The sequence below is a fragment of the Caloenas nicobarica genome, chromosome 1, assembly GCF_036013445.1.
Source record: "Caloenas nicobarica isolate bCalNic1 chromosome 1, bCalNic1.hap1, whole genome shotgun sequence".
In the NCBI taxonomy this organism is placed as follows: Eukaryota; Metazoa; Chordata; class Aves; order Columbiformes; family Columbidae; genus Caloenas; species Caloenas nicobarica.
Genome location: NC_088245.1, coordinates 7138821 through 7166156, shown reverse-complemented (window position 1 = coordinate 7166156; position 27336 = coordinate 7138821). Strand labels below are relative to the sequence as shown.

The 27336-nt window shown below is 42.4% G+C and overlaps 2 protein-coding genes across 2 annotated transcripts in view; one reads left to right on the top strand and one right to left on the bottom strand.

Moving 5' to 3' along the window:
• NUDT5 (nudix hydrolase 5) overlaps nt 1-27336 on the top strand; it is a 254472-nt gene that overhangs the window by 139457 nt on the left and 87679 nt on the right. The gene's annotated exons all lie outside the window — the stretch shown is intronic.
• Nucleotides 669-27126, bottom strand: PROSER2 (proline and serine rich 2). Its single transcript, XM_065643190.1, has 4 exons — nt 26999-27126; nt 17048-17263; nt 5446-5698; nt 669-4388 (listed from the first exon to the last, which is right to left on the bottom strand). Exons 2-4 carry the CDS (start codon nt 17180-17182, stop codon nt 3409-3411), a joined length of 1368 nt encoding a protein of 455 aa, XP_065499262.1. The 5' UTR covers nt 17183-17263; nt 26999-27126; the 3' UTR covers nt 669-3408.

Below are 27336 nucleotides of genomic sequence, written 5' to 3'. Positions count from 1 at the left end.
AGGCTGCAACAGATGCTCACAAGGGATAGGTGGGAATATTGTCTGAAGGGGAACTTGGTCCTGTGCAACACCACAGACCTGACCCTCAGCAGGATCACAGAATGTCCTGAGTTGGAAGGGACCCACAAGGATCATCGAGTCCAACTCCTGTCCCTGCACAGGACAACCCCACAGTTCACACCGTGTGTCTGAGGGTGTTGTCCAGTCTCTTCTTGAACACTGTCAGGTTGGGGCCGTGACACCTCCCTGGGGAGCCTGTTCCAGTGTCCAGCACCCTCTGGGGGAAGAACCTTTTCCTCATGTCCAACCTGAACCTCCCCTGGCACATCTTCCTCACACTCAACTTATGGCAACACCCATAAAGGCAGCTCTAGAAACACAAACATGAGTTACTATTCTTTCCTGTATACAATATTCCTCTTGGCAATTAATTAATATTGCAGCAGAGTGGGAGAGGGGAGCTTTCGCCTATTCTAAACACTGTTCAGGATGAACAATTGATCTCTGTCTCACACACACATCCACAGTTGCAAAAAGAGAAGTTATTAAACCAATATTAGCCATTAAAAAAGGCAACTCCATCCTCCAAGGAAAATGCACGCTACTGGGTGACAAAGAACAAAATTCCACCTCCCATCAGCCATGGTTTCCTTGGTTTTATCCCAGTTTAATAGATGATTTATCAGATTTGTGCAAGACAGTTACCTCTAACACAAGGGGGAAAAAAATTAAAATCACAGCAACATATACACACAGAACAAGATACAAAAAAATAGAGCTAAATTTATATACAGGTTATTAGCAGCTAGACTCTTAACTTCATGTACTACATGGCTTTACTTACTACAGTTTTAGGCACAGAGAAGGATTTACCAGCAGGATATTTGCTCTAATGAAGGGCCACAATGAATACCTCGTTCCAAGTCCTCCCTGGGCAGAAACTGGTTTATCTAATGAAGATTTAACTCTCACTTCCCACCGGTTGAGGACACAGCCCTGCACAAAGGATGAAAGAACATGATCCAGCTACTTCAGCATACTGCAACTTTATACTTTAGATATTATACATCTAGTTGGTTGTTTTTTGTTTTTTTTTTTTATACTAGGGTTATGTTACAGAGTTATTGAATAGTGTCAGGGTTGTCTTTTTTTTCCCGTTTGCTTAGCATGGACCCTCAGCTGTAAACAACTCAAAAGAAGAGCTGGCAAGAAACGATTAGATGTGAAGATTGCTTCACACGTTCTTCACATTCATCATGAAGAATTTGCCTTAACAGGACTTAAAAGCACAAAAGGTCATGAAACATTTAAATTTACTTAGCAGTTTACGCCAATAAATTATGATGCATCCCCCACATGCAGGACTCCACTCCGGGCTGCACCAGTGCAGGTGTTTGGATAAATTTTCTGTGTTTCCTTGTCTCTCCAATTTAGGACTAGACTCAGAGCCCAGGTAAATAAGCATGTGCTTTACTTGCAGCATCAAGCAGCCGTTTTTGTTTCAGCAGCACTTCTCCTGTTTGATTATGCATGTCCAAGTGCCACGTATTTTAATTACTGATTGCTTATGTATAGTATAGCTGTCACAGTGAGCAACACGATCACTTACCCAGTGAAAAGGCTGAAAAGAAAAACTACATAACAGAACCAGACAGATACCATAACAATACAATTAAAAATTCAAGCAGCAAGCAGATAATTAAAAACAAAACAGAAAAGCCTGTAGCTTATGAGGCAGTTTGACAATGACGCAAAGATTTCTCCTTCGCGACAGCTTCATTTCCAAGTACAGCTCAGCAAGTTTGAAATACTTTATCACAAGAAGGACAAACTTGTTTATCACAGTTATGTCAGAGCTCGGAGCTGAAGGGTGTGTTAGTTTCTATTGTAGCCCCTCCCCTCCTCTTCTCCAAGGCTTATTACTCAGCTCTCAGGAAAAAGAGAGGGTTGCTTGAGGCTTTAGAAAGTGCAGAGAATAAGTGAGTTTTTCCCTTTAGAAAAAAACCAAACCAAAACATAGAGAACTCTTAAACGTGCAGGAATAACAGTGAGAAATCTAGAGGGACTGGCATTTGGCATTTGATTTTAAAATGGCTTTTCTGGGTATTTTCAGGTATACAAAAATGGAAATTTTAATGTAGAAGAGCAGCTTTGCCATATAAAAAAAAAAGTCATACCAACACACAAATGTATTTTGGGGCCATCTTTAAAAGCACGTCCGTTGAACAAAGGCAAAATACGCGAACCCAGAGCATTCCGGAGCAGTGTGCTCTTGCATACAGTGCTCTCCTGTAACTCCACTTAGCCTACAAGAATTTTGGCTGTAACTTGTGTTATGCATTGGCAGGGCAGAATCAAATAAGGCTGTGAACAGACGATTTAGAGCTGTCAAACTACAGGAAGATCCAATGACAGTTTTTAGAAGTAACAGAACTTAAAATTACTCAGTGTAGTACAGTTACGGTTCAAAAAGTAACAGTTTCTTCATAGGAACCCTAACATAAAAGATAAGACTTTTGACATAAGGTTCTTACATTTGGTACAAACTTAACTTGTTCCTATGGCTTCTCTGCTGTATGATCGTTGGAACAGTTGGGGTCACAGATTGTCGAGGAGACTCTTTGGCTGTCAGTGCGAGAACCGGTGCGCGGTGCGTGTCCTTGAGGCTTCTCTGGTGCCTCTCACCGGACACATCGTTGCTGGAGCGTGACCAAGAAGCAGGTGGCTGGGAAGAAAAGGCAAGACTTGCAGTGAAGCAGCAGAGCGATGCGGTGGCCCCCCCAAAGCCTGGGCCGCTCTGTCGAGGAGAAGGTCGGAACAGAAACCACCCTCCGTGGGGTCTTGAGTCGAGTGAGGACAGAGCAGGGGAGCAGGATACTCCACCGCTGGTAGGGAACAAAGCCAAGCCGGATAACACAGATGAAAAGTCACAGAAGTGCATCACGCTGGTCAGAAATTTCAGTTTTGACATTATCGCGAGCTCTCACAAACAGATACATACGTGAGCAAGACAAACAGAGCGCTCGTTTTTGGCTTCAGAGCAAAAGGAAGGTTCACCATTCAGTTTGCTATGTACAACAATACTGCACTATTCACTTCATTAACGAGATGCTGTCTGCTACAGTTCAGCATTACTTAAATAAAACTCCTCTTGGTCACAAAGAGCAACAGATGAGTACGTCTGTAGGAGGGAGAGCCAAACCCCACTGTGTGTGTGACTGTGCGCGGTGCCAGTCCTGGGCCAGACAGCAGCACTCATTCCACAGCACCCAGTACCGCCTGAGCTTCCCTGAAGCAGAAAACTTTCCCTTTCATCTTCCAACCTATTTAATCCCATTCCTGTTGGGATTATTGGAGCACAAAGCCATGCCGTGACCTCCCCCCATTCCCAAAACATCCCCATCCAAATCACGCAGTCTCTTTCAGCAGTCCCAGCTTCCGAAGCGCCTCTCTCCGAGCTTCTTCTGTTGAGCCGCGGCCAGAAAACTTGACCGTTATCCCTTGGGATCGGAATCCAGAAGGTCTGGGCAGTGAACCCGATCTCCTCCTCATGTCCAGGTTTAGACCAGCTTGTTTACAGTCATTAGAAGTTTTCGCCGCATTCTGCTGGGTGCTGCTGACCTTGTTAGCAGCAAGAGCTACCTCTGGTTTGATTGTAACAGTTTTGCCGGTGGGAAGGAAAGGGCTGGGCTCACTTTTTAAAATCTCGTGGATGTTCTGATATCCATTGGGAACAGCATCCGCCTGTTTGGGTTGCAGACCCAGCTGCTGAGCGCCTGGGGCATGGTCCACTTGGTCCTGTGCTGGCTTTCCCTTAACTAGGCCAAGTTTTGTCAGGGCCTCGTACCGTGTTTGCTCAGAGGAAAGATCCCTTAAGGAAGAACTTCTGTTACGTGACAAGAAATCATTTTTCTGCAGCTTCTCCTCCAGTTCAGGTGCCAGAAAAGCTCCCCCGTTGATGTTGGCCAGCACCTGAGCTCTGCGCTCCTGGACGTTAACTGCTGCTTTTGAAATAGTTTCATTGAATTCTTTGCCACTGACATTTGTTATGTTGATGTTGCTGGGGAACCGGTGCAGTTTGGGTGCAGGTGCGGGAGGGTGTTTCGGAGCCACAAAATAATCACCGTTGGCCACAGGTGTTTTCTTCCTGTCCGAATTCCCTTCCTTGAGGGCACCAGGGAAGCGCACCCTGCTCTCCGTCATCTTCTGGGCCACGATGAGCGGGGTGGGGATAGAACGGAGCAATTTCGGATGCTGAACTGGAGGAGGGGGCGGAGGAGGAAAAGGAAGCGTCTCGGACATGGCTGGTGGTGGTACAGGGGGATGTGGAGGAAGGTCGGCAGGTACAGCTGGCTCGGGGCTCTCAGTTCTCTGGGTAGCATCCGACACTTAAAAGACAAAGCAGCAATACTGTTATTAAGACTTCACAAAGAGCAGATTCCAAGGCTTTCTTTCACCTAGGATTAGCCAGCATCAGTCCTTTCTCCCTCCCCAACTTTCCTAACTCAAACTCAGCCCACATTGCTGGAAGAAAATACAACTGAACTCCGAGAAATGGCGTCTTTCACCGTATTTACAACGTATTCACTAGAAGCCCTCTTTCTGCCATTCATTCACAATCTGCGTGTTAGCTTTACTGTGTAGCAATGGCTGCTTCTTCTGTAAGAGTTTTGCAATTCTTATTTTTTTATTATAATGGCCAGGAGAGGACACATTACATCCCACTGAATATACCAGCTGATAAATCCATTCTCCAAAAATGGAGACAACAAACTCTACATGGTAAAGAAAACACACCATGTACTATCTTGTCACAAACCTATTGATCAGAGAATCATTTTGGTTGGAAAAGACCCTTAAGATTGAGTCCAACCATAACCTAACTCTGGCACTAAACCAGGTCCCTAAGAACCTCATCTATGTGTCTTTCAAACACCTCCAGGGATGGTGACTCCACCACTGCCCTGGGCAGCCTGTTCCAATGCCTGACAACCCTTTCCGGGAAGAAATGCTTCTTAATATCCAATCTGAACCATGTCCCTTTCAGTCCCACGCAAAGTTACACTACAAACAATCTGCTATCTTAAAACTCTCATATAAAGTCTTAAGAGGTCTTATGAAGAAGTAGAGCATGAACGCATTGCTGAGCACTGCTCTGCCTTGCTGTGATGACTCTGCATAACGCTCCATTCTGTTACAGCTCAGTCACCAGGTAGGGAACTGAGATAGCAGTTCAACAACCACCATATGCGTGACTTCCACAAGGAAAAAGAAAAAGTTAGTTAAAAAATCCCAAGTCAAAAATCACAGCCCTTAGAGCTCCTAATGTGTAACAGATTCATCTTGAGGAGTAAGGAAGGTAGAGAATGTCTTTAGCTGTTTCTGTTGAGAACTGGAGTATGTCAGGGCCAAAGGGAAACCCACACTTTCAGGAAATCCTATTACCTGGTTCTGCGTCTCTGCTGGGAGGCCCTTCGTGGTCGCTGCTCTCAGGTGTTGACTGCACCAAGTCGATGATATCTTCAGTCTCTGAGTGACTGGACACATTTTCTTCTGTTGACCTTGGAGACTGACAGTGGATGCCACTGTCACGTAGGACTGGCTCCTCCAAGTCATCTTCTAAGGCATCGATGGTTTCCTCAAAGAACATGAGAACATCCTGCTCTTCGTGAGTTAAGTGTTTCAGACTCTCATCATCCTACGGGGGGAAAAAAAAAAAAAAAGAAAAATATCAGAAAGATTTACACCCCACAGGTGGGTACAGGTAAGTACAGTGATACCAGACACAGCACCACTTTCCAAAGGCAGGATAAAACAAGCAGCAGTCACATCAGAAGCATCTCCTGCTTGCTGTTTCACCCCTTCCCAGAGAGGCGTTCAGCCACTAAAATGAAACAGGAAGAAAATAGAAATAAAAATAAAAAGAAAAGCCAGGAGTTTACAGTATATCAGTTTTGACTGAAGAACAGCAACTAGTATTTCATCCTTATAAGCACCCAACTTTAGTTCAGCAGACAAGTGTCCATTTGAGTTGGACAGAATACATTGCTAAAAAAAAAAAATTATACAAGTGGACTAAAATAAAAATAAACAGCAAAACAACCTCCACACCTGTGCCTTTACAAGGCTCCACACTGGAATAAGCTGTTTCAATTTCTGTGTTGGGTTCAGGGGAACAGCATGGGAGGCAATGGGTGCATTCAGAACAGTCCAACAAATGGGTCGATTCCCTTTAAGCTCCAGACAAAAGTGAGACTTGGCTTCTAGAGGCAGAGCTGAAGCCGAAATCTGGCTCTACCACTGCAATTTCCGAGTTATCCAGAGTTATGTGGTAGATTACAAAGATGTAATGATAAGGAGGGAGAGGGTTTCTGAATATTTTTTACCTTGGAGTTACAGAAAGGAAAAATTTAAGACAAGTATGAAGATGTGTTTCTTAGCAGTAAAGTGCCTTGGGCTATTTTCTCCAGCAGGAAATAATCCTGTAGACCACAGAAGTGATAAATAATCGCTTGGATTACCCAGTCTCCATTTTCTATGAGTCACTGCTCTTGATGAACACAATATCCCTATGAGAAGCGAGGCAGCGATGCGCAAACTCTGTTCCCTCCACCTACACCCTGGGAAACACTCACTTTTCCAGAAGCTTGGAGATGACAAAGAATGATTAGGAAAGGCACTGCATTAAGACAATGGATACAGGAAAGGCACTTCCCGAGAGAGCTGTGTAAGTTCTGGAATGTAACAAAGTATTGTTGAAAAGTAAGTGACGTTTTCCCTCTTCTGGATTGGATTTCTTTCCCACCGTGCATATACTGGAAATTTTGCCATCAGTAACTTAATGTGAAGGCCTGAGCAAAGCAATACAAGACAGTTTCCTTTCTTTTCTCTGTTTTTCACTTCTCCAAGGACATCTGCTTGTGCATGCAGGTAACAAAGCTACTTCTCAATGGTGGATTGGGGGAATGTAGGTAAATACATAAAGGTACAGTGCAAATATCCAGGAGGTAGACATGTTCTTGCTAGGGCAGCACAACTCTCTTCAAACCCACCATGCCTGTTCAGATCATCTTACATTAGACTAGGATAGAAAAACCTGTGTGCAGCTCTACCTGTTAACTCAGCTCCCTGTGCAAATAAAGCTTTTATCCCCATCCCTGGCATTAAAAGTCAGAACAATGTACCTCTGTAGAAAAGTAATGCCTGTAGATTAAGAACTATTAAGTGCTGCATTGTACCAGGTGGCAGTTAGTCTCTAAGCACTCAAAGCACTACAGATGAGAAAATAAATGCTTTAGGGCTCTTAGTTGCCTTCTCCAGAGTGGCCAGTAGAAGGTTTTTCCTGTAAATAAATGAACAAAATACTTAAGACAGACACGCAGCCTTTCAGCCCTTCTCAGCTCAGACACTTCAGGACGGGATCATTTATCTGTGGCTGCAACCATGTGAACGCAGCAGTCTGCAGCCACAGCTGGCACAGTTTTCTGCTAAAACAGAAGACTGACATCTTGCAGGGAAACAAAGAGTTGGTTTCAACAAGAGGTTTGTTTTACAACTACATTTTTAGAGATTCTAATTTATTGTCATCAGGGTGAACACAGTGTGAGACTCTTGCAGAGGTGTGGGTACCTGTAATTTGGTTGTCTTTCCATCCACGGTGCGCTGTCAGAATAACTTACTCCAGCCTGCAGCAAAACTGCTACAAAAGCTTAAGTTTGGCTGCCATTTGCACTTGCCTATTTAAAGCGCTGACTCCAAAGGCTGACGTATCCCACAGCACCCACCACATGGCAGAGTTCACTTTTCAAAGGCCAAGGAAAGTTTTACAGCTGCACTTGAAAAGTGAGAGACAGACAAGCCTTTTTTAAATTTTTCTTAATGGATGTTGCAATCTCCTTCCTTCCCCACCCAAATACTCATACAGCTGCTATGTCTGGTAGGCGAGAGAATGACAGGAAAGGAGCCCTTGTTGGCTAGGTCCTGGCTGGAGCTGAACAGGACTCCAGGAAGCTTTTGTTGCTTGTGAGCTCATTGCAGGAGCCAGACATCTGCAGGCAGGGGGAAAAAAGGGGTTGTGTTTAAGAGGTTCATGGTGGCGGCAGATCTAGAGTGTGGTACAGTGCAGAAATGAGTGCACCACACTTTGTTCATTTAAAAACAACCTGCTCTGTCATGGGCGTAACGCATTTGATCAAGAGCTGAGCAGAACAGCATGTGAACTGAAACAAAAGACTTTCAGAAGCCCTTCCTTTTACCTGTTTTTGTGATGCAAGACCAAGCACTTGTCCATGCCTGGTAAGATTTGCGGGGGGGACTGGTCGGCAGAGCTCTGCCTGACTTACCATCCCTCATGGATCTCTCTGAAATGAGCAGTTTCCCTTTAGGTGAGGGATCAAAAAATGACTACTGTCACTTCGCAAATACATTTGTAGTAAATGCCATACCTAATTTGAAAAGCCAACCTCAGTTGGCACTTTCACAGAATCACAGGATAGTTGGGTTGGAAGAGACCTCTGGAGATCATCCAGTCCAACCCACCTGCTAAAGCAGGTTCACCAGAGCAGATCACACAGGAATGTGTCCAGGTGGGTTTGAATGTCTCCAGAGAAGGAGACTCCACAACCTCTCTGGGCAGCCTGTTCCAGGGCTCTGGCACCTCAAAGGAAAGAAGTTTCTCCTCATATTCAGACAGAACCTCCTGTGCTTCAGTCTGTGCCCATTGCCCCTCATCCTATCGTTGGACACCATTGAAAAGAGTCTGGTCCATCCTCTTGACACCCACCCTTGAGATATTTATAAACATTGATGAGATCCCCTCTGAGCTTCTCTTCTCCAGGCTGAACAGACCCAGCTCTGTCTCTTTCCTCATGCAGTTTTCTGTTAAGATGACCAAGTCACATTTCCTCAGGGAAAAAAAAAAAACAAACGCCAAAAAACCACAAACAACAGCATCTCTAAAGAACAGGGAGCATTATGGCAGGTGACCGTCCTGCGATGTGAGGCATCCAGCCTGGCTAGAAACTCCCTCAAGCAAGGCATGTTTCAGTTTGAGAGACAAGGAAATAATCCCATTTTAGACATACAAGCACTGTGAAAATAAACCTGCTCAAGTTGGTCAAACTAAAGGAGCTCAGAGATGTAAAGCGAGCAGTGACTTGCTTTACCCGCTGGCCTGAGAACAGTGGTGCATTATCAAATGCCCGTTATAGTAAAGCTTTCAGAAAGATGGGAGGAATGTTCTTGTAGTCAACTAGTGCCAGATTTAACTAAGGTTACCAAGTCTATTTGTAATTAGTTCATTTCCCACATGTTCCAAGTCCTAGAACAGTTCATATTCTTTCTGAGTTGGTTTTCCAGGTCTCCTTTCTCCTTGAAGAATCTGGGTTTTTAGGAGCCCAAGCAGAATCTTTTCAGCTACACAAATTATTCCCCTCGTACTTTCCACCAACTCCCTACTCTTAATACACAAACCCACCTCCCAAAATTAAATCTCACATACACCTAACACTACCAACTTTAAAGCTACTGTCAAAAGGCAGCCTGAATTTGAAACTTGAAAATTGTGCCTTAGCTGAACATTAAAAAGACCGCTCGGACAGAAGAAACTTGGGATGCGAACAGCTGAAATAGCTGAGTATGCTCAGCTGGCATTAATATTTTAGATCCCTGTGCAGCCAAACATTCCCTGCTTACACCAAAAAAAGAGACTTATGACAGTCTTTGGTGTAAAAGAAGAAAAAAAAAAAAGGAACAAGGAAAAAGGGAACAGAAAAGAATAACAGAATCAATAGATCCCTTTCCCACCTGCCCAAAACAGTGACTTAATATCAGAGGCCTGCAATTTTCCATGTGCATCTGAAGAAATTCTTAAAATCACATCCAGATCTAGAATCCTGAGACCAGCCCAGCTTTAACAGAAACAGAACAGTATGGGAAATCCCACGACATCTGCAATGGTTAAAAAAATTCTTCTGAAAACTGCTCGAGAACCAAATGGTACTACCCACGTCAAACAGTTATGCTTCAATTAGCAAAATACCAGGAGAACAGTGGATTCAATTGATACATCATCAATCCCTTCACAGTACCAAAGAACTAAAAGGCACAGTACCCTGGGAGAGAAGTGACTGGATGCTTCTCAAAAAAAACATGAAAGGAGCAAATATTCTAATCTGTAGGAAAAGAGACCGATGTAGCACCACTTAGGCCTCGGCCTGCTAATAACGAGGCAGGTTGTTCTAGTTGTAAAAAGAAAGGAGCAGGTTAAAGCAAGCCCAGCACACAGGAACAGTATCAGAACACGTACAAAAGCTGCAGCACAGAAGAAAAAGGCAAGTACCTTTTGATTGTATTTACAGAAAAGGAAACAGAATGGATCATACCAGTGTGTCACTTAAGTTGGAAGCAAGCGAATTAGAACAAAAACTACCATAAAGGATCAGACAAAAAGTCCATTTAGCTCAGCAGCCGACCTTCAACACCCTGTAATGCACAGGACAGGAGAACGGGGCTGGGGGGGAAGAGCATTGCTGTAAATTGGATGGATTTATATTTTTCTTCCCAACATCCAGTTTCCAGCAATACATGGCTTAAGGACTTCCAAGTTGCATCTGCATCTGTGTACTTAATAATCCTTAATGAGCTTTTCTAGCAGAATTCATCTCATTATTTAAGCCCATTTAAACAGCTGGCACTCGCAGCACTCTGTGGCAATGAGCTCCATAGTTTAATTGTGTGCTGTGTCAAAAAGTACTTCCTTTACAACCCACTGATGGTTTTGATAATACCATTTCATTTGGTGAAGAAGACTGTAATATTGAAAGTTGTTTTCTTCAGTTTATTAACATAATTGTACCTGTGTGTTTCATAATAGTCAGCAAAGCATATAATCATTAGGTCAGAAGTGAGGAAACAAATGATCTAGAAGTATTTAAAAATAAACTAAATGAACTGAAGTCATAAACTGATTAAATTACTCCCAACCTACTTTTAAAGAAAGCAAGCTAAACCAATGCAAAAAAATCTCCTTAACTTCTAAAGACATCTCTTTGGTTATCAAAGTTAGGCTGATTGAGGAAAAACTGGGAGACGTTTCAAGCAAAAGCCACTAAAAGCTGTTTTTACAAAATTTAATTATTTCGCAGCAATCTCATTTCTCACAAGAGGGTGACTGGCTTGACCAACAGGCATAATCATGAGATGTGATAAGCCTTGAAGGCTTTAGTACATGAATATTCATTACATGAATATGGAAACTATGCCTGGACGAAGTCACTGCATGGTACGTATAGAACTGGGAGGTGAGGGAGAGATGTATATTTGAGAAGCAGCATAACGTATCATAAATTGAATAATGAAACAAGACAAGTCCCGAAGAGATTTATCCCTACTTCTCTGTTATCTGATACTTCACTAACGACAGCAGACAATTAACTCAGTATCTGTTGATGCCCTTATGCTGGAAGATGTTGCTGCAAGAATGAGGTGGGCCAGAGTAAAACCTTTGTGAATTGTATAAGCGTGCTGGTAGTGCTCAAGACAGAATTCAGTTGAACACAAATATAAGGTGATGAACAACGGCTAAGCATCAATACAAGACAAACATGTGCAGGTCAGTTTAAATCCTGCAAAGAGGAAAGCGAGTGCTGTTCAGGTATGCAAGTGTCATTCTATGATATATTAACCAGGGTGATGAAATAACAGCACATCCTCATTTGGAACACAGAGTTCGGATTCAGTCACTGTACTTTGGAAAGGATGCGACTGAGCTGGCCAAGGTCCAGAAGAAAGCAAGGAAGGCTGAGAGTTTATCTGCACAGGAAGGCTGGAGCACATTATGTTTTAAAACAGGGAAGAACAGGTGGTACGCAGACACAGCCCTGCATGTATTTTTATATATAAAACATTGACTGCTATGTGCACTGAAGACGAGTTAAAATTGGCTTTCACGTTCCACAAACTCTAATCCAAGCATTCCTTGAAAAATAAAGTAGTGCAGTACAAAGAAACGGCTTTGAAAGTTCAGGAATGTCTATCAGCGAGGGTTACAGAGAAAAGCTGCTGACTGGCTGGAATAACCTTTATTTACCAGATCCTGCTTTGAAGCAAAATGATGCAGCTTTTAGATCCCGAAGGCAATTTGTGTCCTATGCATTCTCACAGGACATTTTACAGCAAGGTCAGTCCTTGCTAGAGTTGGGCTCTTTGCCTTAGTTCTATACTCGTGATCCAAAGCAACCAGACCTCAAGCCCCTCGTCCTCTCTACTCCTTGTCCTGCTGGTAGCAACAATGACTTTTATTTCCCAATGGCATACTGCTTCCAAGTCACCCTAAATCAGTTTAAAGTGGATGAAGCACACGCACAGCTCTATCCACACCCTCTAAGGAATGGCTTCCACCTGCCCAAAGACAGCTGTATCCATAGAAAGCAACAGTCACAAAAATTCTTCTCATTTTTTAGGGTATTGTTATTTGGCAAAGTACTTGGACATGGTGAAAGATGCTGTAGTACAGTAAAGTGTCCAGAGTATCAGTATCAAGGGTGGAAATAAAAGCCCAAAATTTTATGAAAGGAGTCTTTCTTAGGACTTTCCCTTGAAGGTACCTGAAGTGCAGCTCAGTATCACAAGACACTGCACACTGAAATTGTGAGAAAAAAGGTGGCAGTGGGCTAAGAGACACACAATATATCCTTTTCCACTAATTCTGAAAACCACACTGTGCCAGCACCTCTTCAGAGAGGCTGAGGCAAAGAGATGCAATACACTTAAAAAAAGAAGTCTGTTGCATTCATCTGTACTGATCCAAAAAGGATAAAGGCCACAGCAACTAATTTTTAGACTCCAAGAGACACCCTAACTACAAAATAACCAGGCGAACCCCAAGTTAAATGTCTGAGTGCATGAAAAAAAAAAATACTGAGCCAACTCAGACTACTCATAACATCCTTGCTCTTTGTCTCTGTAACCAATGTCCAGAATGTCACCTGTACCATACAAGGTGTTTGGTAGTGACAAATCATTTTCAGTGACTGGGTATCAAGTCTTGTTAGAGCCAGAGGAAGTCTGAAGAAATAACACACAGAATAAGCAAGACATCTTTTTAGAATCATGGCCATCTGCCAATTTAAGCCATTTGATGAGGGACCAAAAGAAATAGTCACTTGGTCGAATTCTGGGGGTCACCACTGCCCCAAAAAGAGTGGTGATAAACTGGTATTAACTGAAAATCTGTCAGAACCAAAGGCAAAAATAAAATAAAACCACCCACAGCATAATCCACTGAGAGTAACACAAACTCACTATCCCTCAAATGTGTCACTCAGCAAGATGTGTTCAGATACAGAAGGTTTAGTACTGAAGTTGCATCAACAGATCCAAGGCACTGACACAGCTCACTTAAGGTACAACCAGCACCTTCTGGCATGATTTTCATGGGTGATATATTGTCCTAGCATGTTATTCACACCTAGAAACTAAAGCAGTTACTCATAGCCGAGAATAGTTACACAGTACAATTACCAGAGTGAAGCACTGAAAAAGGATTGGTCTTAAGTCGGTCTGTGCGTATTCGGTCAATGGAACAAGACAAATTGCTTCAAAAAAAAAAAAAAAAGCCGAGACCTAGTTTTATCTCTGAATTAAGCGTCCTTAAGTTTCTGCAACCGTATTTCACTGCGAGTTAATTCTTACACCACATATCAGGGAGTGTCACTCAGGAATGGTTTTGGAAGGCAGAACTGTTGGAAGGCAGAGCTCTTGTTTTACCCTCTGCCTTGGACGGTGTGACTGATTCCATGAACCCAGAAAACCACCTTCACTAAAAAGAAATAAGAATATACATGCAAATTTATATAATAATAAATAATAAAAGTTCTTATATATGAGGATAAGATACAGAGAAAAGTTGGGGGAAAGAAACAGGTTTAGGTGATGGTGTGAGATGAAAATATCAAGTCAAACATTCCTCCCATGTAAACGTAGGCTCTTGTACTTGTCTTCAGCTGCTGTGATAAGTTTGGAAGCTCAAATACAGACCTGAACATCTATCATTTATATGGATAATTCTACTGCAATCAAGACAGGACCTTGCTTTCCATTAAAAAAAACCACAATATATATATAGCCTTTAAGGACTGCAGTTGACAAAGCTTAACTAAAAGCACCACCATGTAGGTAAGAAGCAGCTGAGAAACCTGGCAAAATTCAACTGACTGGACAAGAGCTGACTGGTGAGAATCACACACAGGATTTTAAGACCTTTTTGGCACATGGCAATTCACGTCCATCTCCTCTTGATCCCTAACCTGACAACGAGTTCCACAGCAAGCAGTGCCAGCGCAGACATGGTGTGCAAGAACAGCTGACAGGCAAACCGGCCCTACGCAGTCAGCGTGGGCTAAAGCTGGTCCAAGTGTTTGTCTCTATTATCACATCCCCAGGTTTGTTTGAATTCCACAGATGCAACACAAAGGTTATATTTAGTGACTAATGCAGTTTGACACCAAGCAGCTTAAGAGCCTCTTTTTTTTTTTTGTAATCAAGTAGGAAGAAACCTGCAGCAGTACAAGGCCTGTCATAAAAAACACTGCGACGCTTTTTTCCTTTGCAAGGCCCTTAAAAAAAACTCTCAAAGTCAACCCTGACCTCCCTTGTTGTGCCTCTAGGTGAACAGACCCAGAATGACAAATGAAGAGCCAAGTAAATCTGTAGTTGCTTCTGTTTCAGAACTAAGAAGGTCTGGTGTGCCTAAAAAAATCTGTCCCTTCCTTTCTCAGAATTAGTCTAATAAGAAATTACTTGTCTACACTAAGTTCTTTCCTCTCCCTCTCATTAGGCCATCAGAAGTTCAGCATCTTCTGAATATTTTTAACAAAACTACTGAAACAAGTAGTTAAGGTCTCTAGGAGCATGTTCCAGCAACTAGCTTTTCCTCTTCCTAATCCTCTGATGCTTACTGGACTGTAAAGATCACTCTTTTAATACACAGGTAAGGATATAGAAAAGCAAATATTTGAATACTGCACTTTATCCAGAGGATTTCTAAAGCCTGAACAGATAAAAGGTATCAGGCAGTAGAACAATTTGGCTTTCTTACATCAGATCACAAAAAGGAAAGATCTGAGCAGCACTAAAGACTTGAGTCCTATTTACTCAATTACAATCACCAGAATTTCCTTCATATTAAAACTCAGAAACTTAAATCATGCATTTATTGAAAAGAGCTTACGTTCCCCAACCCGTTATTCCGCACATGCTATTTGTCAGCCTATGGGACATGCCACCTACTGTACTGCTGGAAGAACAGTCATGGAAGGGGATCTGTGGCACCAGAATTGAACTTGTTGCTTCATGCTCCACATTCTTCAGGCACGAACTCAAACAAGCAAACTAAAGGCTTCAGGAACTTTTGCTGATGCACAGGTCTGATGGGAACTGCCAAAACCTGCAGCCAGCTTTTACTCCATCTATAAATTACAGCATTACGGAGTCGGAAGGGATTCCAATTCTAGCTGATGCATCATCATACGGATCATCACATGGTAAGATCTAGTTAGACTAAGGGAACTCATGTCATTTTCTGACACAGCAGACTCAGGATGAGACTGTACAAACACACTGATTTATACATAGCCTTGTTATTCAACACTGATTTTTTCAAATTATCAGTCTCACGCCTGCTACCACAGCTAAGAATAAAGCCCATGGAAACATGGTTGGCTACTAGTTTGATGACCTGGAAAACTGGAGTCAGAGTAACGCATAAAATTAACTTGTAATTCTGCATAAAATTAACTTGTAATTCTTTAACAAAGTGCAAGTCCCACTGTAATTCTCCAAGATCCAGTCAGTTTTCATATAGCAACATACTCTAAATACCTGAGTCCAAACTGTGTACTTGGCTACTCTCTTGACCTCTCCCACCCTGACCTTTCAGAACTTCATTCTAGAGCAGATCAGAAATAGTTAAGGGACTAAATTCAGTAATACTTGTTTTGTGTGTTAACTAGCAACACAAGCTGCCTTAGGTATACAGCAGTATAATAAACTGAGTTGTATTTTCACTAGAAACAAACAAGAAGAAATATCTTTAGAATTACCTCAGTTGCCAAAAAGCTCACAAAGCAGCACAAAAAACACTGAGTGTTTCTGAGGTGTATAGATAAATACAGGTATCAACTTGCCAACTTATTTTCATCACTTATTCTTTCACAGCAACAAACTACTTCACTACAAGGAAGCCAGGGCGGAGGGAAAGATATGGAAAGCCTAATTCCATGTTTAAGGCAAGGCAGAGATTTAGATTCCCATTTAGGGAACTCATGTTTACCAGAGAGCTCTCTGCTCAATTAAAAATGGATGCTTTTCAAATGGTTGTGATGATAAAAAAAAAAATGCAAGGAACCGTACCTGCTTTCTAGGCTCAGCCTGTCACAGTACAAACAGTGCTGTTGACTTCATTGCCTGAATCATCCTGCTAATTGGAAAAATGCAGAAGTGCATCCTACTCCCTCAGTTACTCACGTACTATTTAAATGGCCACACACTCATCCTCACTAATGTGAAGACAGCTTTGTTTATGGTGACGTATTTGTTACTCACCTAATTATATGAAGGTGGAATAAGCTGAAGACCTTCAGTAGTGTCAACAAAGAGCTTAAGCAAGAAACAGCATATAGAGCCAACACTACCCTTAAGTTCCTTCACAAGCTACTTAAGAAAGCAAGGGCAGGGATTTGCAAACTGTGCACCACATGAAGGGTTGCACCAGCATAATGTGTGCTCCTCACCACCGTTCCTGGTTCTCTGGGAAGAATGGCCAGACAGGAGCAATCTCCAACCTCTCGGGGACAATCAGACCAGAAAAACAAGCTGTTGTACCAAATCAGAGTAGTTATTTCTGGCCTTTCAGCCAAGACCACAAGCAACCACTAGATATGGCAAAAAAAAAAAAAAAAGAATGCTTAATGAAAAAATATTCCTGTGATGTGAACAAAGCTACTAATATAATTTGGATCGTTAAGCATAAGGCTCATTAAACACTTACCAAGGCAGGATTTCTGCACTTAGTTTGGCTGCTGTGATTCTCCACGCTGTCACCCATCTCCGTGCTCCCACCTGCATGCTTTAGAGATATTTCAGATGCCATTTCAGAAGAATCCAAGAGGAGATTTCTAGGCATCACACTCTCTTGACTTATCGATCCCGATGCAGTGTAGAATGTCACCAGCGTATTACATAGGGCTGCTAACTTTATTCATTTCTGAAAACAGAGAACAACGTGTCACATTTAAATTTGGTTTTTAAAATACTTGAAAAGCAATGGAAAAAAAAATAGTAAAAAAAAAATCCCACACGAGTTACTAAAGGGTGTATCTTTATGCTCTAGAACACGTCTGCCACCTGTGGGCACCTTTTCAAAAAAATTTGTCATATTCTAAATGGTGACTTTAAAAATGCAACATAGCAAGGTTGTATGTTTCCAAACCAGATGTTTACAGTTACAAGTATGGACCCTGCATACCTACCTGTCCTCAGATTGATTGTTTCCCAGTATGACACATACTTAACAGTAATAAAACCCCATAAGCTGAGATACCAACTGACCCAGTTCAAATATCTTCATCCTTTATTAGCTTTTAGACAAGAACTCTATTTATCAGATCATGTGAGGGAAACAGAAACCAATTTATTTCCTAATGCTGCTGCACTTAACTCCTATGTTACTGGAGCTGCTCTATGTCAACTGCTTCTGGTGAAAGAACCATTAACAAAACTTAGCACCATTTTTGCACCATCTCGTTCCATAGCGAAATTGAATTTTAAAGCTTACAGAGCTTTTATTTCATTCAGCCATGAAGAAACAGCACTTCTACATTTGGAAGATGCTTACTGGAACAGACATTTGCTCCAGTAAGCGCTGGTGCATAAGCCCCCATTTTTTTAAGCCACCCTAGTGCTCCGTTCTGCAGTACCTTTCTGAATTGCCATTATCTCCCAAAACACTCTGACAGAATTTCTTCCTTCATTCTCAAAGTATCACAAAGATAAAAATCACCCTTGTGTACAAACAGCACAACCAGGGGTGGGTAAAAAAGTAGAACCTAGCTCATTTTTTTCTCTAGTAAGTTAAAACATCCTTTGCAAAAAGAAATTGCCTTGTTCTTTAACAGTCCATCTATTCACCCTGCCTGTGACGGGGAAGCAGGAGTGACAAATTCCTCAAAAACAGTTGGTTCTGAGGTACTACGTAAAATGCAACCAGCTGGGAACTGGACACCACTACCCTGACACTGTACACATGAAATGAGATGGTCCCGCTTCCCAAGAGCTTCTCCCTTTATTACAGTTCGAGAGGTGACATGAGAAGCAAAGTCAAGTCTGCATTTCCAATTCAATTGGATTGCTTCTCCTGCCTCCCTACCCCTGTTGGCTCAGGGCTGAGAAACCGGAGCCTCCCAGTAAGCTGATTAGTGTTTCATGGCGCTGAGATAACATCTGCCAACACTGAGCAACAATTCCATCCCACTGATAGAGAGGGCTATGACATTACCAGCGGTACGTACCAACACTCCCTCATCTGTGCCGTGGCACCAGTGTGTGTCCCGTGGGACAGATCGCACACAGCACAGGCTGCGGTCCAGCAAGTCTTGGAAGCACAATCCACAGGAACAGAGCACTGGACTGCCACAATAAAAGCATCCGATAGCCTTTCTAACGAACATTAGGTCTAACGATTCAGATTTAGCCTTACTTATACATAAAGAGAACATTCTTCCTTTCTTCTATTAATAAATATATAAATAGATGCAACCCATCCTCAGAATAGTGGTTTTAAATGATGCCACAGAGGTAGCAACATGGTCTTGATCCTGGTTTTCAGAATCACAAGACAGGCAGACAAGAGCCCAGCAGCAGCTGCTGTACCTCTGGTTGCCACATACCCAGGCTCAAACCAACACGCTTCGCTGTGGAAAGCTAAACTGGAAGAGAGCAGCCCCAGTCTAGAACATCTCCTGCAACAGCAGCTCCATCTACAACAAACTCTGTGGCTCTGAACAGCCACGCACACACACAAGAAAATATATATAATTTTTAGAAGGCAACATTATCAGTGAAAAATCTTGACTCCTCTGAAATGCTACACACAAACCCACGCACAAATATATATATATATATATAATTTTTAGAAGGCAAAACTATCAGAGAAAAACTTCAAAAAATTCACAGAAAACTCCCACTGATTTCAGATTTCATATCATGACTTTCAAGTTCATGTTTAGATGGAAAAGAATATTTTTCTAAGCAGGACCAGCAAGAGGTGAGCACTCCTACTGACATCCAACATAAGGTGAGTATTATTTCTCATCAGCATCATTTTTTATCCAGGTGTCCCCAGTATAAACTGGACGTGCCATGTTTGTTTGGTCCTTCAGTGATGTATTATAGACAACTACTGTGTTTTCCAAAAAATAAGACCTATCCCAAAAATAAGCCCTAGCATGATTTTTCAGGATTTTTGAGGATGCTCAAAATATAAGCCCTACCCCAAAAATAAGCCTTAGTTACAGTTCATTTAAAAAGTCAATTTAAATAGTGTCCAGGCAGCTATACATGTAAAAAAGTAAAATTAGTTGGCAATAGAATACAGCAAGACAGACAGGGTTTGGAGAGTTATGATGATGCTCCAGAAGATGATGAACATGACTGTATTTAAATAAATGTTGATTTTTTTTTTTTTGTTCAAGAATAAATGTAGATCGTTGTTCATGGAAAAATAAGACATCCCCTGAAAATAAGCCCTAACTCATCTTTTGGAGCAAAAATTAATATAAGACCCTGTCTTATTTTCAGGGAAACAGAGTACTAGATTTCTAGAGTTATACTCCAAACTGTCAGTGAACATTTGATAGACGACATTATAAGAGGTCATGGCTCCAGATTACAACAGATATCATACACAAGACCTACATTAAAGACTTAACCAAATGAAGATATTAATCCAAGTTATCAAGAAACCAATTAATGGGCTAAAACTTCGAAGGAGAAGAAAGTATTTAAGAATACCGCTCTGCTTTCTCCAACAGCAAAACCTTAACATAATGAGGTCTACACTTTATAGTGGGGTCTCTGCACCCAGGACAGCAGGAACATCCAGATCCAGTAGCAATAAACATTAAAGCCACAAGTTCTTAAATAACAACAAATAACTGCTCCCAGGAGCTCCTGTTACTCATACCAGAGCTCAAGCACAGATGTGAACAGCGAATAAAAGCAGCAACTGCACCTGGTTAAGAGCCACCCACACAAGATCCAAGCAGCATCAGGGCATCGGTTCTGCATCTGTGTCGTAACCTGGGGCTGCTTGGGAGGTTTTACTCATTTCTGAGAAGCTCAGGAGCAGGTGTGATAGCCTGTGAGCCTGAAAAAAGGGGTGGGGAGTAGGTCTTTTTCCCTTCTATCTTTCATATTATCTTTAACACTTCAAGGGTACATGTCAATAAGATCGTAACCCATTCACATACGTTATTTCCTCTCCCTTTTGCTGTGTTTTTCATGCTTTAAGGGCAAAACTCCCACATATTTTCACAGTTACACTGCTGCAATACACAGAGCACGCTTCACAAATTCCCCTCCCAACCATGGCTAACACAGACGTCCCGTCACCCTTTCTACATCCCCTCTTTTAAGTGAAAGACTTTGTGGATTTAAGATAGAAATAGCCAAGAACCTACTGAATTTCAAGGAGACCCCACTCTCTGTTTCAGTGGGATTGCCTAGGTAACGAGCAAGGGTTCAAAAACATGGTCACCATCCTCAGAGAGAGCAAGAACAGCAGGACCACAGGTGGCTGCTCCTCCTGACCTTCAGAAATGCATTAAATATGAAAGTTGCTCACAACAGGATTTGTTGCTTGGTCTATTCAATGCATTGTAGTGGGGTTTTTTTTGGTTGGTTGAAGTGATGTGTGCCTGTACCATTAGAAATTAATATAATAAAAAAAAAAATCAGACCATGATACAGGAGTGCAGAACTGTGACAGGAATAGTACTATTTGGAGAGAAGAGCCCAAATATTAAACCAAAAAGGCACCTTAGGGCAGCTGCGATTATATCGACTGAAACAATCACTCCTCAGTTACACTAGAGCTATCCTCATGAGGTATTTAAAACAATACAATTCACAGGTTGTGCATGTTTCTCAGAGGGTAGTGGGAGGAAATTGAAATATTCTGAAGTCAACATTGAATTTTACCTTCAAAGATTTGATTTTGCTTTGATAGAGGCACATAATTCAGAGAGACTGCAGTGAATTGCCATCAAAGATAAGGTGCAGTCTGTCCTTTTAAAAAGGGTATTTTTACAGTTTTGCTGACTAAGATTACTTCTCCACTGTAGTTCAATGTTAACATTTGTAAGTGACTATTTCTGTAGTAGCAGGAGATGGAAAAAAACCCTGTTTATTAATAATCCTGTTTGAAGACTAGCTTAATAGGCAAAAAGATCAATCCTGCAAAAATGGATGACATTTAGCAGCTAAAAGTCAACCACTACGTAGGGCAGGAGCCAAAAGCCAGCAGACAGCATCATCCCACTTACTGCACGATATATTTAAGGTAAGTAGAGTCAACAATTTTTAGAAAGTTATCATGCATTTTTAAAAGGGCACAATATCAGTCTCTTTCTCCCTTCAGTATACATGCAATTTCTAGAACACTCTTAGCATACAAGATTTTTTAAGCTACATTTCTAAGCCTAGACTGTACTCTGAGCATCGCACACACTTTGCCTGTGTTTAAACAGCCATTTCTCAGTGATACAACTGAAACAGAAGAACTGGCCAGTGAAATACAAGGTTTGTTTAATCTGTCAGCTCTATATAGACATACCAACAACATACCAAGGCACACTCAGCTCTGCACAGACCATCAGTTGTCTTGCACTCCGTGATGGTGCTTGAGTTTGGAAAGTTAAGCATCTGGAAAATACATCTGAAAGTGCTCTGAGGTCAAAGCATTACTGTGGGATAAGTTTTATAAAAATGATGGTACAGGGCAAACTAGAGACCTGTATCTTTATTAGCCTCTGACAGCAGCAGATGCTGAGGGTTGAGTATGTGAAAGACAAACAGAGTAGGAATTCATTCAGATTCCTGCACATTGTGGTCAGGAGACCCAGGGCTTCCCAAAACGGGCCAGGTATTTGTGTCTAATAACCTGATGAATTCTTCCTTGTATTAAGCGGTCCTGCAACATACCTTTGAACCTGCTGTACAAGATCACGGCTGAATACAACCAGCTGGCCCCTGACCTGTCTTCACTGAGCCACTGCTGTTACAGGCTCCTCAAAAACAACTGATCCAGTAGGGTGGACATATTCCTCCTTATGAATAGAGCTACCAGCAACTGAATTCTTCTTGCCTCCTTCAGGAGATGAAATACCCCTAAAGCTCAAGGGCTTACTCTGTAACTCATGTCCCACTCTTGTGATATACAGGGATAATTTAAGCTTTCTGGTAAAGGAATAGACTAAGCGACAGCACCGCTTACAAAGGACAAACCTCATGGGCACATTGATAAACTCCAGCAGCACATGGGGCGGCTGAAGAGGTATCGCTCTGAGCACATAAAAAGCCCAGAATCAGACAGTAAATTTGTAAGGTGTTCTTATAGAAAGAGTCAAAACAAAACTGAAGTAACAACTGGCAACACTTTATGTTTAGGAATCAAGGTAAACCAAAACTGGCCAACACAGCTGAATTCTGACTTTTCTTCTCCATATCAAAAGTGTGGATGCCTATGATAATGCGCTAATGCATTTTACTATGATGCATATTCCTTATCCGTGAAAAATCCTGTCTGTCAAAAATAGTCATGGCTATTTAACATCCAGTAACCAGGAAAAGTTCCTGCCCTTGTTTAGAGAGGGACTATCACCATAGTACAGCCAGCCAAATAAAAATGCTGACCACTAAAAAAATAGGAACAAAAAAAATACACACATACATCCCCCCCTGGTGTGTGACAGTATGGTCCTCTAAACAAGAACCAGGCCAACAGCATTTTTATAGACATTACCTTGGATATCAATTCTGATCAAGATTTTCAGATCAGGCGTCAAGTAAGTTTGAACAATGTTTAGCAAAGCGGGAACTCAGGGTACCCTCACAGTAGCATAGCAGCCCTGGGCTGAGACGCAGCTACAATCAAAGTAATTAGAGTCTTTACAACCACGCAAGACCCACAGAATTCAAGGGAAAGCGATGCAATATTTTGTTTTAAACTTTCTGGTTTCTGTGGTGCATTCGTGACAATTCAAACTTTCCTCTACAGGCTGGAGAGCTACAAAATCCGTTAGTTTTAAAAACTAAAAACAAAGATTCTCTCAGTCCTCTAAATCTGGAAGGTAGAGCCTCAAGAAACACACTGAATGTCATTCATACAACTCACACTAGAATTTGCGAGAGCTGCCAACAGTGAAATAATTAATCCTGTGTACATAAGTTTGTAGAAGAACTAGACGGGCAAGGCACCAATTCAGTAAAAGTTAAATCCAGCTGACTTCACTAGGATATTTCATCACACGCTTAAATGGTTTGCTGAACTGGATCTCCAATTAAATGTAGCAGCCACTCAGAAAGGAAACAATCACAAACCAACATTTTCATCACCCAAGTGATAATTCAATTACTAGACTGAATTCTCCAAATCATGCTTAAGGTCACACCTTTGACTACCTTAATCTAAGCCTCGAGATACCAGAAAAAGAGTTCAATACTGTATTTCATTCTTAAATGGTCTTTCTGGATTTCCAAGAACAGCCGTTTTAGTTTTTTGAGACCCCATGTTTTAGAAACTTTGTTAGCTGCTGAAGACAACCAAGCCAACACAAGACGAGACCTTTTGCCAAAGCCTAGATCATCACTATCTCAAACCTCTCTGCAGTGTTAGGGAAACGCTGCTTCTTTTAACCCGGACAATGAAATACTGATGCAGGATTTAATGATGCTAAACACATCGGTCCACCCTCAAGACAGAATTTATCCAGGAAAAAACCGTGAGGCACATTCTCATGCATCTTTGTCTTATTCCTTGCAAGTAAACTCAGTTCCCAGTTCACTCCATAACACCTTCAGCTGAATCCTGTTGCCTAAAGCAGTGGCAAGTGGCAAAGGTTCGTATATAACACTGTGGACTAAACCAAAAGATCCCTGAAGTGCTCTCATCTCTCGCAGATTTACAGCAACATAATCCTTCCCTGCCCCAACTAAAACTACAGCCAGTGACAAGTAGTTACTTTTCTTCAGATTAAGGCCTTACCCAAGGATAAGGATAAGGATCTCACTGGTACTCTGTGGTTGAGATTTGATGACCAGTATCTGCTCAGTGGGGAAGCTACACATGATACCCAGAGCCATCTATTCCAGTATTACATGGGGCTTCAAACACATCCAGGCAATGGCTGAGGTCTCCTCTGACTTCAAATGTCCTTATGCAAATTTCAACAAGAAAAGTGTCCAATTATTTTAGAGTTACTCTTTTTAAGTCTCTGTTAACATCAGGGTGGTGCTATCTGTGACAGACAACACTTTAGAAACATCAAATGTACACAAACCATTCCAGGCACAGACTCCTCTGTAATTAGTCAACTTCTGTCTTGTTGCAGAGGTAGCATCACTGGGGCTCAGGGTTTCATTATGTAACTACTGAACCAAATCCTGTTTTACAACGTATTTAAGACAGCAAGATAATTTTCAGCCCTGGTACGTCTGTGTCACAGTCTCACAGGTGATTCTTAAGTTGCTCTCCTATGTTTCTTGTTGTGACTGCTGTGCTGGTACAGGGAGGAGGGCAGAAGACATCTGAAGCACGAAGCGGAGGTGTTTGCTTTAAAAAGCAGCTAATTTAAAGCATGTTTCATTCCTGTGTAAGTACATAAAGGTCTGCCTGCCCAAGGCAAACAGAGCTGAAAACAGCATTGGCAAAACAGAGCAGTAGAGTCTTGCCCTGGACTTTCCTCAGTACAGGGATAATCAATACATACCCAATTGAAATGGCTATCTTTAGGCAGTTAGCTACATGGGAAATTAAAATTCCTTTATTTTATTTTTTAATTTAAAAAAAGGAGGGAGGACTTGGTAACAGTGTTTGACAAAGCCTGGCTGGCTGGCTTTGAAAGCCACATTCATACACTCATTTATTTTCATGCTCCAGTATTTTAGAAGGTCAGTCAGCCTGAGACTTGTCAACTGCTCAGGAGTTAAGCTGTTCCAGTTACTATATCCAACCAGCAAGCCCCTCTGCCAACATTCTTGGTTAATATTTCTCTCAGAGGCACGCAGAGAAAAAGCAGCTACGACCAACAGGAGGAGAAGTCTTACTATTGACAAAATATAGAAATGCAATACCGAATCGCCCTGTTCCTTTGCAATGTCAGGTCTTACTTGTACTTCTAGTCATAAAACTTCATTTTACTCATTCACTCTCCATTGTAAAACCCCAAACAAACCCTTGATAAGAAAGATGCAGCTAGAAAAATCTATCCAATTTCTGAGAAATAATTAGTATCTTCATTTCTTGGAGACCTAAGTTTCCCACCCCCCCACCCCCCTTTTACTGTTTAAACATCAGCTCCCCCCCCCAGCAGTAATTACTGCAAAGGAAGGAGAAAAGGCATAATCGTTATTCTTTATAGTGGTACCTGTACAATGAACTCCATCTGCAATGCTGCATTAGTCAAGGATCTGTAGAAGAATCTTAAAATAATGCCCTTTTTATTAGCCTAAGCCAGAAATTGCAAACACTTTTAAAACTAAGACTTATGCTTCAGGGTTTGGAAAGAAGTCTCTCCTGTACACTTCATAAAAGGAAGGGGAAAGGAAATAATTGGTGCTCACATTTCTGATATTTGTTATAGCTTAAAATCCTTGCAAAGGTTCCACATTTCCTCCAAATTTCTTTCCTGTCTCATCTGCACGGTTGTTACCACAGGAATCATCTCGTGTTACACCCACGCCCAGGACCAAGCGCAGCAGATCTCCACTTTCAGCTACCGGACTAAAACAAAAACTATTCAGGAAACATGCCCTTGAGATCCTGGACTACCGAAATTCCCGAGAGCGTTTTGAAGGGTGTGGTTTCTCTTACACACACTCAACCTTCCCCAAACTATCCCAGATTATGTTTCTGAGAAGCAGCAGGCACCTCACGCTTCACATCTCCAGATGGAAAAGGCACCTGACACAGAGTAGGGGGCGGGGGAAAATAAAGGGCATTTTAAGCTACAATCTGCTATATTTCGGCCAACAGTTTTTGCCAATGCTAAAATTGCATTGCGGATAGTCTGACAACAATGAAGAGGAATAAAGCAGCTCTTTCCCATCACCCTTAGTCAGTAATGCCATACATTGAAAGTTTAACAATGCATGGGTATGAAACCTTTATTTAACTCCCTTTTCCTCCTTTTTTTTTTTTTTTTATTTTGAAGTTGCCAGTTATGACACACAAATTGTTTTTCGGCAGGATACGATGGGGAAGAAAGAGAAATCCGAGAAGAAAAAAAAAATTTTTTTTAAAAAAAGGAAAATAACCCTTAACACCGCTCAATACTGGGAAACTAAGCCTCACATTTGTGGGAAAGCGGTTAGTTCACAGTTTTTCTCCTCACCTGCTCTGTACACAAACTAAACCCAGCACCCCTGGGGCTGCGCCAGCCTCCCTCTCACTGACAGCGGAACGAGAACCCGCGCAGCTACACGGACCGGCGTAAGGGGGCTGGAAAAACAAAAATAATTAAAAACCCGTTAGTGACTAATAAGACCAACATTGAACCACTCATACCAAGAGCTGACGAACGCGCGGGGCGCTCCGCGGCCTCCCCGCGAAGGGGCCGCTGAGGGGGAGCGGCGGGAGCTCAGCGCCTCACGGCTGCGGGAACCAGGCGGGAAGCGAAGGTCCCTCAGCGAGAGCCCGCGCAGGGCGAGGGGAGGCTGCACTCACCGGCTGCGGGAAACAGTCCGGGCTGGCGAAGGGCGGGACGAGGAGCGGGAACGAGCCGGGACGAAGGACAGCAGGTGGGAGAAGCGGCAACTCCAAGCAGCCGCGGGCTCCGCCGCGCACCGGCCCCGAACTCATGCGCACTGCGCCCGGCCACCACCCACGGCGGGCGGTTAAAGCGACAGTGCGGGGAGCGGCAGCCGCCACAGCTCCGCCTCGCCCGGGCGGGACGGTCGCCTTTGTCCCTCTGGGCAGGGCGTAGTGCCGGTGCTCCTCCCTCCCGGTTCGGTCTGGTCTGAGAGGCTTCGCTGGGCTGGCGCGTAACCCCGCGGTGCGCGGTT